At 53.8% G+C, this 15,726-nt stretch overlaps 1 protein-coding gene across 3 annotated transcripts in view; it reads right to left on the minus strand.

Moving 5' to 3' along the window:
* Positions 1 to 15,726, minus strand: part of TOM1 (target of myb1 membrane trafficking protein) — a 39,659-nt gene that overhangs the window by 17,636 nt on the left and 6,297 nt on the right. For 2 of the 3 annotated variants that reach the window (XM_038550739.1, XM_038550738.1), the window contains exons 2-6: positions 5,638 to 5,722; positions 2,531 to 2,609; positions 1,499 to 1,648; positions 1,084 to 1,218; positions 844 to 990 (exon numbers count right to left, since the gene is read on the minus strand). In XM_038550739.1, coding sequence (XP_038406667.1) covers positions 844 to 990; positions 1,084 to 1,218; positions 1,499 to 1,648; positions 2,531 to 2,609; positions 5,638 to 5,722 — 596 coding nt within the window. Of the gene's footprint in view, positions 1 to 843; positions 991 to 1,083; positions 1,219 to 1,498; positions 1,649 to 2,530; positions 2,610 to 4,016; positions 4,297 to 5,637; positions 5,723 to 15,726 lie in introns of those variants that run through there. The other variant, XM_038550740.1, reaches the window with a different exon arrangement.

The following is a 15,726-nucleotide window of genomic DNA, read 5'->3' on the forward strand; positions in this document are numbered from 1 at the left end:
AAATGAAAGTGCACTGGGGCACCTGGCTGGCTCAGTCAGAACAGCATGCAGCTCTTCATCCCAGGGTTGTGAGTTTGAGCCCCACGCTGAGTGTAGAGATTATTTAAATCCATAAACAAATAAATAAATAAATAGAACAAGCGTGCACCCAACACACACTGGTCACAGTGGCAGACATCCCTTGTTGGGGTGGCCAGTCTCAGCAGGTGGTCTTGACCCACTGCTCTCAGAGGAAGAGAGAGAGGAGCAGAAGCTAAGTCAGCGTGCTATGGGTCTCTGGTGGGTGAGCTGAGCCTGCAAAGCTACACACACAGCCCTAGGAAAACCTGCCCCGGCCCCCGGCATCTAACACTACACCTCAAACCTTCTTGAGGTTTATGTGGGAAGCATCATAAGGAAGAGTTTAAAAAATTTTTTTGTGCAGATAAATTTAAAACTGTTTTTTTAGCCAGAACCTCTGTTCAAATGGAATCTTATTTGAGCACATAAATCCCACAAAGAAAATGCAGGTGATGTGGTTGAAGAGGCTGCCTGTTGGGCACTCCCCACCCCATCCCCTCTTGGGTGCTGCCTCAAGGGCTCCTCGGGGTACACGGTACACAGTACACAGTTTGGAGAACCGCTGGCTGGGGTGCAAGACAGAGCCTGCTGGGAGTCAGGCACCCTTGAGCTTGAATCCCACCACCATCTCTGAGGACCTGTGTGTGGCTCCGGGCAAAGGAGTTTGTCTAAGCCTCATTTTTGAAACAGGATGAATGATACATACCCTATGGGGCTGCTACGATGACATACCGAGAGGGGCCCTCCCTGACCCACGCGTGGCTCTGACTCAGGTTTCTTTACCTGCTCAGCGGTGGGTGTGATGGGTGTGTCACTGGGGAGCGTGGCCGGGATGGGCAGGGAGGTGGTGTGCTGGGTGGAGTCTCCTCCATGGCTGGCGTCAGTGCCCACGGAATTCTGCCCTGATGGTACCTCAGAGCTGAACACGGTCTAGATGGTGGAAGGTGGGATCAGCGAGGCCAGTGGGGTGGGTGGTGATCCCCCACCTTCCCTCACACTGCTCCCCAGGTGGCGTCTCCTCACCCTCTGGGGCGTGTGGATGGGTGACAGCATGTCCAAGTCGGTCATCGGGAATTCCAGGCCCTTCCTCCGCAGGTCCTCGTACACGGCCACCACACCTGTCAAGTCAGGTGAGCTGCGGAACGCGTCAGCCCAGGACTGAGAGGGGAGAAGGGGACACGGCCGGTAACCACTGTTCACCGTCTCCCTGGTAAGCCGCCTGCCCATCCCCAGAGAGCAAAAAGTCCCTCCCTGATTGTTGGTGTCTGAGTTACGGCCCTGCCAAGCAAGGCCACCCCACACTCAGACCCTTCAGTGAATGCATAAACAAGACGGCCCCACACGGCCCCGCAGGAGAAACAGACAGAAGCAAAGGGGAAAAGAGCAACAATGGCGGGGCAGCCTCCAACGCCCTCCCGGCCTGCCCGCCTGCACTCACCTGGATGAGGTTGAGCACCTTGTCGTGCACGATGGTGGGGGGGTTGTTCTTGGGCAGGATGGTCCTCACCAGCACGCCCTCCACAAAGTCCTGGCTGGCCACCAGCAAGTGGAAGCGATGCCCGCAGTTCTTGACGCAGGTTTCTAAGACCTGGAGGCCGGGAGGCACCCATGAGCACTCATGAGGGGAGGGGGAGCGCCCAGGACCCCATCCTCGCATTCGGTCTCCATCCCAGAGGGGCTGAGAGGGGGACCGTTTCCCTAGAGGGAGACTCTGGAACCCAGAGAAGCGGGGACCGTGCCGTGTTTCGGGGGCTGGTGTGCTGGTTAGCGGCCCCCACTGAGGGGTGCCTATCCTGATGCTGCTTCTGAAGTGACTACTTCAGGGGGCGGGTAGCTCTCCAAGTGGAAACCAAAGTGAACTTTCATAATCAGTTGGTGACCCTGCAGCCCCAGAAAAAGGCACTGAACTTCCCTCCCTGCTTCTTGTTCCTACTGCTGGGCACGAGTGCCTTTTCAGCGTAGCCAGACTCCCTGGATGCGAGTGCTGCTGTAGGGGAGGCTGGGACACAGTGCTCTCATCTCCATCCCAGCCAAACTCCTGAGACAGCCAGGATGTCCCCTCTTGCCTGGCTTGTCCTCAGCCACTGGGATTTGCTTTATGTTCATTTTTCAGGGCATTCAAGGGCCAGTCAGCACCCAGTGTGGCCTGCCAGGCTTTCTGCCCTGCCAACGTCTGGGTTTACTGAGCTTCTATGTCACCTGGCAGGTTCTGTGGCACAAGCTCTCCGTGACCCGTTCTGGAGAGATGTGGGCCCCTCAGTCTGTTCCCCAGGCCAGCAGGTTGGAGAGAACTTTTCCAAGTGGCTTCTCATGCCACTCTGCATCTGCCTAGCACACACAGGACAGCGCTTCGCCCGCAGACCTTTCCTTCCCAGCCCTTGCAAGAGGAGCCCCAGGGCGGCTGGAGTCCTGCTGGGCCTGGGGGGAGGTGTGGTTCTACCATGGACACACGGATGGACAGGGCACTCACCGTGAGAGCCAGCATCACCTCATGGAAATTCTTGTTTCCTACGATTCTCTTCTTCACTGCTCGGAAGGCATCTTTGGGACTGGGCAGGAGGACAAAGGGAAAGATGGGCTGAGGAATGGAACCTTCTTATCCAACACATGGGGCTGCCTGCCTAACTAAGGTGAGGAGGCATGGAACACAGGCCATGGCATTTATTTGTCCTGTGTCCTGTTGAACACGTAGGTTTGAATCACTACACAAACTGCCTGGCCCCCAGAAGTCCTCAGTAGGTCACAAAATACCTGGCAAGGATTCTCCGTGTATGGACCCTGGACCCCCTGCACCAGAATCCCCTGGCGGGGGAGGCATGATGGTTTGTCAAATACGTAAGCCCCAGGCTCCCAGCCTAGACCCTGAGCCAAGCCCTCGGGGAGGCTGTGTGCTCACCATGCCCCCGGGGGCTCCCTGTACACTGAGGTTTGAGAACCAGTCACCTGCAGGCATAGAGTCCTAGTGCCCCTTCCCTGGCCTCCCTGCCACATCCTTCTACTCGTCTAAGTAGCCACACGTGCTGGCACCATGCTGGGTGCTGGGGACACTCTGGGGAACACGCGGCTCTGCTTTCAAGGACCACGTGTCCCGGGGAGACCCACATCCATGTGGGGAGGGAGAGAGGCCTGCAGTCAGAGTGGCTGTTGGGGAGGGGGCTCAGGGGAGTCCTCTCAGAGGAGGTGGCATCCCAGCTGGGTGTGAGGAAGTGATGGAGACAGCTGTGGGCGGCAAGGGAAGTGGTTCAGGCAGGGGTGGGAGGGACTGAAGGGAGGCCGAGTGGGGAGGCAGAGGGAGAGGCTGGAGAGGCCCAGTGGTCATGGTAGGCAGGATGGAGACACCCAAGTACAGGAGGGAGCCCTGAAGGCCTTGGCGGCAGCCTGAACCCCCACCCTATCGCCCACCCCACCAGAACTGCCTCACCCCTGCGTCCTGTCCTTCCACACTGTTTGGGTGAAGTCCATGTGGCCCCAACTGCTCTGGCCTAAAAAGCTTTGGGGCCCCCAACTTCCATGCCTACCTGGTGAAGGCACAGCTAAAACCTGCCTCACCCAAGGCTGTCCCAGTCCCCCATTTCCCTGGTGCGCACTGCATTGTGGCTCCTACCCAGGTGCTGCCTGGCTAAAGAGGTGCCTCCCAGAGGGCAGGGATGGCATCTCCTTTGACACTTTGCCTTGACAGAGCCCAGCCCGCTCCAGGAGCATGAGCAACGATTCCTATGTCTCCTGTGGCCGGATGTCTGCCAGCCATCTGTTCAGTGCTGACCCTGTCAAGGTCAAGTCAGGAAAGGCAGAAACCCTGACACGGGCCCCCCAACATGGGTGAAGGCGGCAGGGAAGGAGGGAAGGATCCATGGAGGCCTAATCAAGGCTGTGACGGAGAGGACATGCTGTATGTTCATTTTTCTCTGGCGGGCTGGGCCCCTCTCCCAGGACAGGGCACTGGGGCCCCTCCTCACCCTCAGAACTCCTCGCCTGCAGCCTCAGCTCTCTAAAGGGACCTGTCTCCGCTTCTCATAGAGGGGCCCATAGAGACTGGGAATCAGAAGTCCTGGCTGAGGTGCAATGGCTGTGGGGCCTCTTGTGTCTAGTAACAGGTCAGGAGCACAGAGTGGATGACAAGGAGGCCACAACACTGTGCGGGGTAGACCAGAGACTTGAGTTTAGATGACAAGCTTGGTGAGGCCAAGGGTCCCATCTGCTTTGCTCACTGCTGGTCCCTAGTGCCTCATGCAGCGCCTGCAACACAGGTAGTGCTCACATCAACGGCAGCAACTGAACCCACACTCGCATGAGCCCCAGTTCCACCAATGTTTACGAGGAAGCGGGGGCTTGCTTCTCCAAGGACATCCATGAAGCCCCCAGGCCTTCCCAGAGGCTGTGAGCATCCCTGCCCTCCACCTTTTATCTCGGTAGTCCTCGTCTGGTCCTCGTATCTCAGTGCTGTTGTCGTCTGCTCACCGCTCTCCAGTTGATGCACAGGAGGCCAGGGTGGCGCAGGTGTCCTCTACCAGCTGCTTGGCAAGAGCCCCGAGCACCACTGGGGATGCAGAAGCTGCCTGCAGCCACTGTGTGCTGAGCTGGGTGCTCCTTGCTCACTGCCTGCTTCCAGCCGGCCCCTCTCCCCACAAAGCACTACCTGGCTAAGAGGGACCTCACAGGCCAACTGGATTATCCCAGTGAGAATGGAAGAGGTCCTGCTCCGGCTGTTCTGATTTTCCAGAACAAAGGCCTTGTCAGGCCGTCCTTCCTGATGGCTATAGTGGTCACACCATATCCCATCCTTTCTGGGTTCTCCTGAGAAGGACACTGACCCTGCTTGGCCTCTCTGCCCCATTCAGGACCTTGGGCTTATTGCTGGAAGAATCTAAAAGAGCTTTACCTCTGAGGATAAAGACCTAGGGAGGTACAGTGACTTGCCCAAGGTCACACGGCTGGTCAGTGACAGCTAGTCAGAGACCAAGAACCCACGGCCACGATGCCTCCACCACAGCATGCGCCCCGGTGTGACCTGCATACTGGAAATGTTGAGGCGAGGCTAACGCCGATGGGTTCTCATTTCTGCTTTACTGTCATTGTCTTCTCTGTGTCCCCTGACCCCAATCTTAAGGAAATGAAAGTCTATTGCTCATAGAGAAAGCTGGGAGTCCCCCCCTGCCCATTCCAGGCCACAGAATGCAGAACGGTGCTTGGGGCCATGTCCCAATGTCAGGGGCTGCCAGCTGGCCTTGTCCTGGAGGATGTGGCCCAGGGATGTTCTAAGGGGTCTAGTTGACCAGGCCACCACTGAGAAACACGCGTGGCCTGACAACTGCCAGGGGCGTGTCTCTCTCTGGTCCGTCTAATGACAGTGTTGGGTGGGATTTTGGTTCCCAAATGCCTAAAACACCACACTTCTGCCTAGGGTGGGACCTGGACGATGTCTGCAGCCCTCCTGGTACCAAGGGCCACCAGCAGGGTCTACCTGTGTGCCACAGCAGGGATGGGACAGGAGTCCTCCAGAGGGGAGGGCAGGTTGGGCTGCTGCCGGCCATCCCTGGGCCCACCCATCCCCACTCCAGTCTCTCCTGCAGGCCTCACCCTTCCTCCGTCTCGTTGATGATGTCACATATCTCCATGTTGAGGGCCCAGTCCTCGCTCTGCAGGGAGCCATCTGTTGCCTTCTCTGCAGAGGAGAGAGCACAAGTCACAGTGTGTGTGTGTTGGGGGGGGGGCGGCGGGGTGCCAGATGGACAAAGTCAGATAGCTGCGTGCAGGTGTGTGGTGCGGGGCCAGGGTGGGAAGAGCCAGGGCAGGAAGAGCCAGGGAGGAGGAGGAGGAGGAGGAGAATGACAGATGCTTTCTGGGCACCCAAGGAGGGCCAGGCCGTGTGCGAATGGCTACCTGCGTTGTCCCGTTTTGTCATTTAATGCTTTTTTTTTTTTTGGGGGGGGGGGTGCTGTACTCTATCTCTGTATATTTACTCTTTTAATTATGTTAAAATACACATAACACTTGCAATCTTAACCATCTTTTAGTGTATAATTTAGGGGCATCAAATATACTCACAGTGTTGTGCAGCCATCCCCACCAGCCATCCTTGCCACCTTTTTCATCTTGTAAACCTACAACTCTAACTCCCCACTCTCCCCTCCCACAGCCCTGGCAACCACCAGTACATTTTTTTTTTTTTTTTTTTTTAAGATTTTATTTATTTGAGAGAGAGAGAGAGACCAGGAGCACGAGTCATGGGAAAGGGGCAGAGGACAGGGAGAAGCAGACTCCCCGCTGGGCAGGGAGCCCAATGTGAAACTTGATCCCAGGACTCCAGGATCATGACCTGAGCCAAAGGCAGATGCTCAACCACTGAACCCCCCAGGTGCCCCAATACAGTCTTTACAGCTCTGATGCCCTACGTACACCATTACATGGAATCGTACAGTACATGTCATTTAATTCTCAACTCTGTCTACCTATGCAATGAATGGGGCCAGGAATCCAGCAGCCCTGGCCTTATGGTGCTTGTTTTTGACATGACATGGTGGTGATAGTGTTTTATTTTTGTAAAGAAAATGTCCCTTGTTGACTCTGTTATCTTTTGGTAACCATTCACATGGTTCAAAATGTAAACGGTTCCAAAGTGGCACACAATGGAGAGTAAATCTGTCTCCTGTGTCCCAGACCTAGGGGCCCTTCTGGACCAGTTTCCTCTCAAACCTCCCAGAGACATTCTTTACCTATGAAGCAAAGGGCCTGGAGTAGCTGAAGTCTCGCCTCCGTTACCAGCAGCTGGCCTGGCCTCTTCCCCTTGGAGCCAGTGTCTGTCTGAAGACTGGGTGGACACCAGCCACCCCGCAGAACAGCCCCAAGGGAGCGGCAATAATACAAACAAGGCATCTGCATGGTTCTTGCCACAAAATAGATGCTCGGTAAGGGGCAGCGGTTCTTTTATTTTTACATTGAGGTGAAGCCTGCATCACATAAAATTAGCCATTTTAAAGTATACAATCTAGTGGCAGTTAGTGCACTCACAATGCTGGGCAACTGTGACCTCTACCTGGTTCAGGCCAAATCAGAGGGTAGGATTTCCAGCCTGGAGTCAGCTACAACATTCTCAAGGCTGGCAAGGCCAGGGTCATTCCCCTCTGCACTCTTCTAGACTCTATCCTCATGCAGCCCAGTTTTTCATTTTTGTTTAAGTAGGCTCCACATCCAGTGTGGAGCCCAATGTGCGGCCTGAACTCACAACCCTGAGATCGGACCTGAGCTGACATCAAGGGTTGGACACTTAACTGACTGAACCCCCCGGGCGCCCCATTAGATAAGCTCCACAGAGCACAGAAATAGTCCAGTCTCCTGCTTTTTTGGGGCCAACATTCTAGCTTACAAATTACTCCTGGCTGGCATGCAATGTACCTTAGTTAGGACTGTGGGACAAGATAGGACCGGTCAATGTTTTAAGGTTCAGAGAGTAATAAGACCCTTGGTGTTCTGATGCTGGGCACTATCCACATCCCCCTCCATCACAGCCCTATCCTCTAGCTCCCAGACCTGGCTCCTGCTGGCACAGGGCACCTGCCAGCACGGTGCTGTCAGTGGTCTGGTGTCGACCAACAGCTCCTGAGGGACCAGGCCCATGTGGCTTGTTATCTGATGTGACTGTACAGCTGTCCTGCACAGGGGACCCTCTGGCTCTGTTCACCCAGAGAGCTGAGGCTGTGGGGGGCTAAGGGGCCCCTCACTTGCTGCACAGCTACTCATGTGTCAGGTCTGCTCCTGGCACTGGAGATGGAAGCAATGGTGGACCAGGCAGGCACATGTGGTCCCTGCCCTGTGGTGCCCAAAGGGGCTGAGGCAGACTGAGAGCCTAGGCCCTGTGACAGGGCAGGGCCCTTTACTAGCTGGGCAGACAGGCCCATTCTGCAGGACGATGCCTGGGCTGGGCTGGGCTGGACTGCACTGGGCTGGCAGTCAGCTCCCTAAAACTGGTTTCTATGATGTTGGTTTTGAAAAGGCCTGACCTTGGTTCCGCCTGAGGTCCTGTGGACAGACAGACGCTAGGGTACCTCAGGGTATGAGCCAGGCAGCTGGGACACCCAGGTAGGGACCCAGCAGCAGGGCAAGGTACTTTACTCCCTAGACTATGGCTGGGGGAGGCGATGAGGAAGGTTTCCTTTAAAAGGGCTGAAAGATGGGCTTGTTTGTCCCACAATGATGTCCTGAGTGTGGCTCCTTTGTGTCACATCGCCCACCCTTGGGGACTTGCACACTTACTGAGCCATGTGGGAAGAACTAAAGAGAGGTGGACGGGTACCTCTCTGTGCGGAGGGAGCCAGGCTCCTTTTTGGAGGATGTGGGGGGACAGTGGCTAATCAAACATGTGGAGCCTGCTGCTCCTTCAGAAACAAAACCTTGGTGACCCCCAGTCACATGGGCCAGAGGACTGTCACCCCCAGCTCCCGGCCACAACATTCTGCCAAGGCCAGCTGCCTTGACGACTCCTGCCTTGCTTCTTTCCCTCCATGTCTCCTGCTGCCCCAGAGTGAACTTTCTGAACCTAGAAGTGATCATGTCCCTCTTGTGTCCCAAATCCTCCAAAGGCTCCCCCCGGCTCTTGGCCTGACCCACCTGCCCTTCCTCAGAAACCCTTTAACTCCCCAGTTACAGATCAAGCACTGTGAGCTGTTTAAATAGGAACACAGCTGGATCCTCCTGGCCCCACGAGGTGTGCATCACTGACCCTACCTGAGGAGGGGACTGACACACAGAGTGGTCACACAGTGGTCCCCAGGGGCCGGGGAGCTCTGCCCTTCCAGAAGCATCCTCCTGTCCCCTCGTCCCGGAGCCCTGGCTCCACCAGCAGACCTCTCAGTGTTAGAACCCGCTCCTCCCACCCCCGCCAGTGACCCCTGAAAGTGAGGGGCACCTCTCTTCTCCTGGGGGAGGAGCATTTCAGTCTTAGAAGGGATTCAGGTCAGTTTGGAAAGGCAAGCACTAGGTAGGCTAAGGGGCAGCTGGGGGATTTATAAGCCAGAGGAACACCATGGCAGGGAATTGGGGGGTGCAAGAGGACAGGGAGCACAGGTCTGAGCCCTACCTCAGCAGAGCTCCAAGTTCTCCAGTCCTGAGGGGGCAGAGCCATGCAGAGGACAGAGTTCTTTTGGGGAATGGGGTGAGGGGGTCAAAAGGAGGTCTCAGTCAGCGTAACCAGGGAGAGGAAGAGGAAGAAGAGGCAGTGGAGACACAAGACCCACCCGGGCCATCTTGGCAGAAGAAAGGTGTGTCCAGAGCAGGACAGGCACAGCCTGTGCCTCGCATGCCAGTTCCCTGCAGCTCTGGGGAGTTTCCAGACTTCCTTAATGAAGAATTCCACGGAGTGGGCATCCTCCACTGAGGGCAGAAATTTAAAGCCATAGGAATCTGGGGATATTTGTTTTGTTTTTGTTTTTAACCACAAAAGTAACTCAGCTTGCTATTTTAAAAAGGAAGAAAAACAAAGAATGATAACCGGCTTCCCACCCTTTGGGCTATGGGTGGTAACCTTCAAAGGTCCCGGGCAGCTGTTCTGCTCTTGTCCCCAACTCCTGAGGACGCCAGGCCCTGCCAAGCCCCGCCTGGGTTCAGGCCGCAGGGCAGCTGTGCAGGGGCTGGCTATCCTTGGCTGTGGATCATGAGGCCCTTGTCTGCCTGTCCTCTCCGTGTCAGGCCTTGTGCAGACATCACCTTTCCGGGAAGGCTCCAGAAAGTCTGCCTGGCACAGTGGCAGGTCCAGTCAGGCTGGACAGCAGCACAGGCTGCAGGAGTGGGATGAGTCTAGCCCCATGTCCTAAGTTGGGGATTACAGGCCCACTCAGTCTCTGTTCCCTCCTCTGTAAAACCAAGGTAAGACTGCTTGCCTCACGGGCACTGTGACATTTCAGCCAGATGTCAGGTAAAGAGCAGTAATGAGTAACTGCTAAGTACCATGACTGTGACCTGGGGCGAGAGCAGGCAAGAGTGGCCACCACAGACACAGCTCTTGGCCCCTGGTCCCAGCCTGCTGATTCTTGGGGGAGAGGTACTCCCCACAGTTGGAAGACAGTGGCCTTCTCGGCTCCTTCCACTGCTTTGGAGAAGTCCACGTCTGTGGGCGCTTGGCGGAACCAGTGGTCAGCACCACACACTTAAACCTCACTGAATATTTGCTCCTGCGTCAGTCTTGGTGGGAGCAGCATAGAGCTTTCTCCCCACCACCCTGCATATTCAAATAGTCACCCAGTCTGTGAATTCTAGCCACTCAGTGCATCTCAGTTTGTACCCAGTCTGTCATCACAGTGGCAGCTCTTGTTCAGGCTCTGTCACCCTTCCCAGGCCTGGAATGTCACCTTCACACTCTTCTCTTCAAACATTATTTCCAACTAGAACATCCTTTCATCTGCAAAACCAATCAGGTCCTGCCCTCGGCAAGTCTATGGTCCAGCAGGAGGCCACCACTGCCATCATAAAGTTGAAAGTGACACGACAGAAAAGACTGGGCACTGAGATAGGACAGGGTGTGAGATCTGGATGTGCTGACATAGAGAAGGAAATGAGCCAGCTAATCCCTGCTCATCTTTTAAGGCCCTACCCCCATGCCAGCTCCTCAATATATCTGCCACTGGGTGGACTATGTCACTGTGACCTGGACTGTCATCCTGCACTGTGTCAGTAACACCATGAATAATAGTGACAAAATGACTGGCATTCACTGAATGTCAGCTTGTGCAAGCTGCTCAGTATACCTCCTCTCAGGTCACCTCCCCACAGCCTCTACCATGCATGGGGGCAGCTGGGGTCCAACACCTAGAAGTGGAGGAGTGGGGATGCACAGAGGGGCCTATGTGGCTCTAAACCCCAGCACCTCTCACTCTGCCCCGCCCTTCAAGGACAGCTCTACCCAACTAGGGTGGACCTGGAGCTCCTGGAGGCCTTACCTCTGGTGGCACAGAGAGCAGAGGCTTGTTGAGTGTTTGTGGAAGGCCAACGGCCCTCAGATTGCCCTGCTGCTCTGGGTTCAACACTGAGTAACTGCCCCGCCGTCCTGCTCTGATGCTATACAGTGTGTTTCTTGGATGGTAAGCTCCCGTCGCCCTTTCCATTTTGAACCCTTGTGATATTGGGGTGGCTCTTATAAATGATGACCTGGGCAGTTTTTTCTTTTCATTCTCCATGGCATTTTAGATTCAATGAAGTGCGGCTTGTGAGCAGTGAGGGATGATCTTCAAGGCCTGTGACAACCAGCTGACCTAGTCCCACCTAGGCTATGACAATGACATGGTGTGTCAGCTCCGAGTGGCTCCCACATACCTTCTTTTGAGACCCTACCCCAGCAAGGGCGGCACAGCCATGTTCCTTTTAGACCACATTTACAGATCACCATCTTTCCATTGGAAATCCCACCTGCTCATGTCACTCAAAGGAACCACAGTGATCCCTTTGGGGACTTCCTTTCAGTTTTTAATCTTTGGGGATTTTAAAAAACACATTTGTTTAACTTTTTTTTTGAGTGTATAATGGTACTATGGCTAAAGGTTATTTTTATTTTATTTTTCAATTATTTTTTTTCTTAAGATTTATTTTTATTTATCCATGATAGACAGAGAATGAGAGAGAGAGATAGAGGCAGAGACACAGGCAGAGGGAGAAGCAGGCTCCATGCCAGGAGCCCGACGCGGGACTCGATCCCGGGACTCCAGAATCGCGCCCTGGGCCAAAGGCAGGCGCGAAACCGCCGAGCCACCCAGGGATCCCCTAAAGATTATTTTTAAAGAAGATATTCCTTACCTTTTAGAGATATAGGTATGAAATATTTATGAGTGAAATAATATGATGTTTGGAATTTGCTGTAAGCAATACCTGCCCTCTGTTCGCTTCCTTGTTCCCTATCAGCCATCTGCCTCTGTCCTCGGCCTAGTGCCCCCATCCCACCCACCCTTCTACTTGCTTTCTCTACACCTTCTGCCCGCCCATCTCCCTCACACCCACCTCTCTGCCCGCCCATGACATTCTCGCAGCAGTATTATTTGTCCAGCCCTGTGGCAGGTGCAAGGGAGGCAAAGATGAAGAATAATCCTTGCCCTGCAGGAGGTCCTAAAGGTGGTCAGGGATGACAGATGGACAAACACTTTCAGAGCAAAGTGACATGATCGAGGCCAGCTCGATCAGGTGCCAGGGAGCCAAGAGACAGCCAGCTCAGGGTGCCAGAGAGCCAAGAGACAAGGGTGAACACCTGCAGAGGGAACAGGGAAGGTCTGAGCTGAGTTGAGTACAAGGTGCCGGGCTGGGCAGGTGGACAAGGGAAGTTCTTGGGAGACGTACAGATTTGCTGAATGAAGGAATCAATGATAAGTCGGGAAGAAGAGGACAGAAGGGCTTGCAGGTCAGTCTCAGGCACTGGGAAGAAGTGACCTGAGGGAAGGAGATAATCCCAGGGGGAGCAGGCAGCCAGAGGAGAAAGGTGAGGCTGCTGAGGCAGAGGGAAATATGCCCGCGGCCTGGGGTGGCCCATCGTCAAAGTTGGCACGGATCTGCACCAGAACCCACAGGGGCGGACCCTGTGCAGTCTCCCCAGCAGCTACTCCTCCCTTCTCTGCCCAGAGCAGCAATCCCATTCCCTTGGGAGCTGCTCTGGAGTGGGCAAGCGACCCTGTTCTGGTCCCTGGGGAGAAGTGGGGGGGTGTCTGCTGGGCAGCGGTGGGCAGGTGTGTCCCTTCTGGAACACAGAGGCACAGCTCAGGACAAAACCTTGAGTGTTTCAAAGACACTGTTGAACAAACCAACCCTGCAACTTCAGACCAAACTCAGCTGTGGGCTGGGGCTGTACTGGGGCTTGCCCGACAGGACTTGGGGTCCAGGCCCATGGCCCCCGGTACCGCTCCTTCAGGGCTGTGTGCTGTGAACTTGTCTCCCTTCCAGGAATGTGCTCCTGCCTACCTCCCCACCTTAAATCATGCTTGGAAGCCCAGCTCAAGGTTAGGTCACCATGTGGAGCCTGCCCTGACCCCCTCGAGGGCCTGCTCCTTCCCTCATGGGGCCAAAAGCATTTTGTACAGGCCACACCTTTAAGTTCTGCTTGGCGGGATGCTAAAATAACCCTACAGAATTGACTTGTTTCTCTCTCTCCCATTAGGCTGTGAGCTCAAGGGTGGAGATTATTATGGCTCAGGAATTTGGTACAGCAGACAGGACCTGGCCTCTGATAAACCTGCGGTACGTGTTTGCCGAATGACTAACTGAATGAAGGATGAGGTCATACACAGCAGGATAATAGACCTTTGTAACACTTTAAGTGAAACACTCCCACCCTTCAGCCTCTATGGATCTCTTAGTAGCTATTGTGTAGAATCCTAATCTTTCTCCCAACTTGCAGTACTTTCAGTGTTTTTAAAAAAGATTTACTTATTTACTTTAGAGAGGGAGAGAGGGAGGGGGAGCGAGAGCAAGTGAGCTCGTGGGGGCAGAAGGAGGGAGAGAGAATCTTCAGCAAACTCTGGGTGGAGCCGACAAGGGACTCAATATCCAGACCCTGATGAGATCATGACCTGAGCCAAAATCAAGAGTCCGTGGCTTAACCACCTGAGGCACCCAGACGCCCCGCCTTTGAATATTTTTAAAAAGTACCATGTCCCCTCTTTCTGTCCTCCGCACTAATGTTTTCAGTTCCTGTGACCACACCACCCTGGATGTGATCTCTAGAGCCTTTGCTATTCTGACTGATCCCCTCGGGGTGCAGGCCAGCTCAGCAGTCCTTCTGGAAAGGCAGCGTGGGAACTCCCGCACCTGCCTGCACTGGATCCTGTATTTGCATTAACACACTCTGGACTACATTAACTATTTGTTAATTTTACCTTGTGGAGCGGACTCCTACAGAATTTGTCATGAAAGCCACTCACTCTCCACTGGCCACAGCGCTTAGCTTTTCTAGCCTCCCCTGGAGCTAAAGTGGCCATGTGACACAGGTCTGGCCACTGAGAGCCGAGTGGACTCTCAGGCAGCTCCTAAGCAAGGCTCTGCTCCCCCATAAGAGAGGCAGCACAGTGTCTCCTGCCATGGGGGGTGGGAAGGGAGGAAGAGGACAGGCGACAAGCAATATGCTAATGGTGGCGGTGGGAGAGAACCACAGAAAGAGCCATTACAAACAAAATCATTCCAGATCGATCCAGGTATCTTCACTCAAAAGGAAACCCAGCAGCCTCCTTTCAATTCTAAGGGGAAGCAATGAGGTGCAAAAGTTAGAAGAGTGGGATCTGGACACAGACAAATTCTGCTTCAAGTCCTGACTCACTGGCTGTGGGACCTCGAGTGAATTCCCCTTTAAAGAAAAAATTATTTAAACTCTACACCTAATGTGGGACTTGAACTCATGACCCCAAGATCAAGCATCACATGCGCTACTGACTGAGCCAGCCAGGTGCCCCCATCCGGAATGAATTCCTTAAACTCTCCGCATCTCAGTTTCTCCCCTGCATCATGGGATTAAAAAAAAAAAAATCATCCACTTCCCAGGGCTGTCTGAGGAGGAAATGAGGGAATGCATTTCAAGTGCTTTGTATCCTACCTAGCACACAGCAATCATGAAAACAAATGTTATCAACTACAAAAATATCAATCAAACAATTAACGTTTGAAAGTTTCAACACCCAGCTCCACACTCAGCATGGAGCACAACATGGGGCTTGAACTCACGACCCTGAGATCAAGAGCCGAACTGAGATCAAGAGTAAGATACTTAATGGACTGAGCTGCCCAGGCAGGCGGCCCCCACAATAAAAGGTTTTTATTTTTTTAATTTTTTTTAATTTTTATTTTTTTATTATTATTATTTTTTTTAGGTTTTTAAATAACACACATACAGAAGCCATTTTTTTCTCGGCCAGCAAACTTGAGGCCTATGCTCCAAATGAACAAGTCTCTTCAGACCCAGTGGAAAGTTCTACCAGTTTCCTAAGTCGCTGAGCTGTCTTCCTTAAAACCCTGGCTGCCTCTCTCCTGCCATTCTGCAACCACAGGCCACAAGAGGAACTCTGAAATACCTTACAGAGGGTATTACTTCTGCAACCCACAATTTGAAAGTCAATGTAACTAACTATAGCCCTAACTGCAGAACATTTCAGTTAAGAGGAGTGGCTTTGGCGAAACTGTCTAGTAAGAGGGGGCAAGGCTGTGAGAGGAGAGGCTTGACGTGGCTGGCCAAGGTGCCCGTTACATTCTTTTCCCTCCTCCACTGTGAGTGTAAAAGACGTTACTGACGACACCCCCTCCCCCTGTCGGTTCCTCTTTCTCTCATTTCTCTCTACCTATTGAGATGAATCTATTTCTTTGGATTGGCTCACATGAATGTGGAGGCTTGGCAAGTTCAAAATCTGCATGGCAGGCAGGCCAGCAGGCTGGAGCCCTAGGGAACAGAGGAGCGTGAGTCCAAAGGCCGTCTGCTGGCGGAATTCCCTCATCTAGGGAAGCCAGCCTTTCTGCTATTACGACTGTCACTTAATTAGATGAGGCCCACCCACACCGTGGAGAACAATCTGCTTTACTCAAAGTCTACTGATCTCCTCTGAAAAATAACTTCACGGAAACATCTAGAATAATGCTTCGCAAATATCTGTGCATACCATGGCCCAGCCAAGTTGACACATCAAGTTAGACACGCCAGGGTTTATACTGTATCAATGC

Source organism: Canis lupus, chromosome 10 (genome assembly GCF_011100685.1).
Source record: "Canis lupus familiaris isolate Mischka breed German Shepherd chromosome 10, alternate assembly UU_Cfam_GSD_1.0, whole genome shotgun sequence".
Classification (NCBI taxonomy): domain Eukaryota; kingdom Metazoa; phylum Chordata; class Mammalia; order Carnivora; family Canidae; genus Canis; species Canis lupus.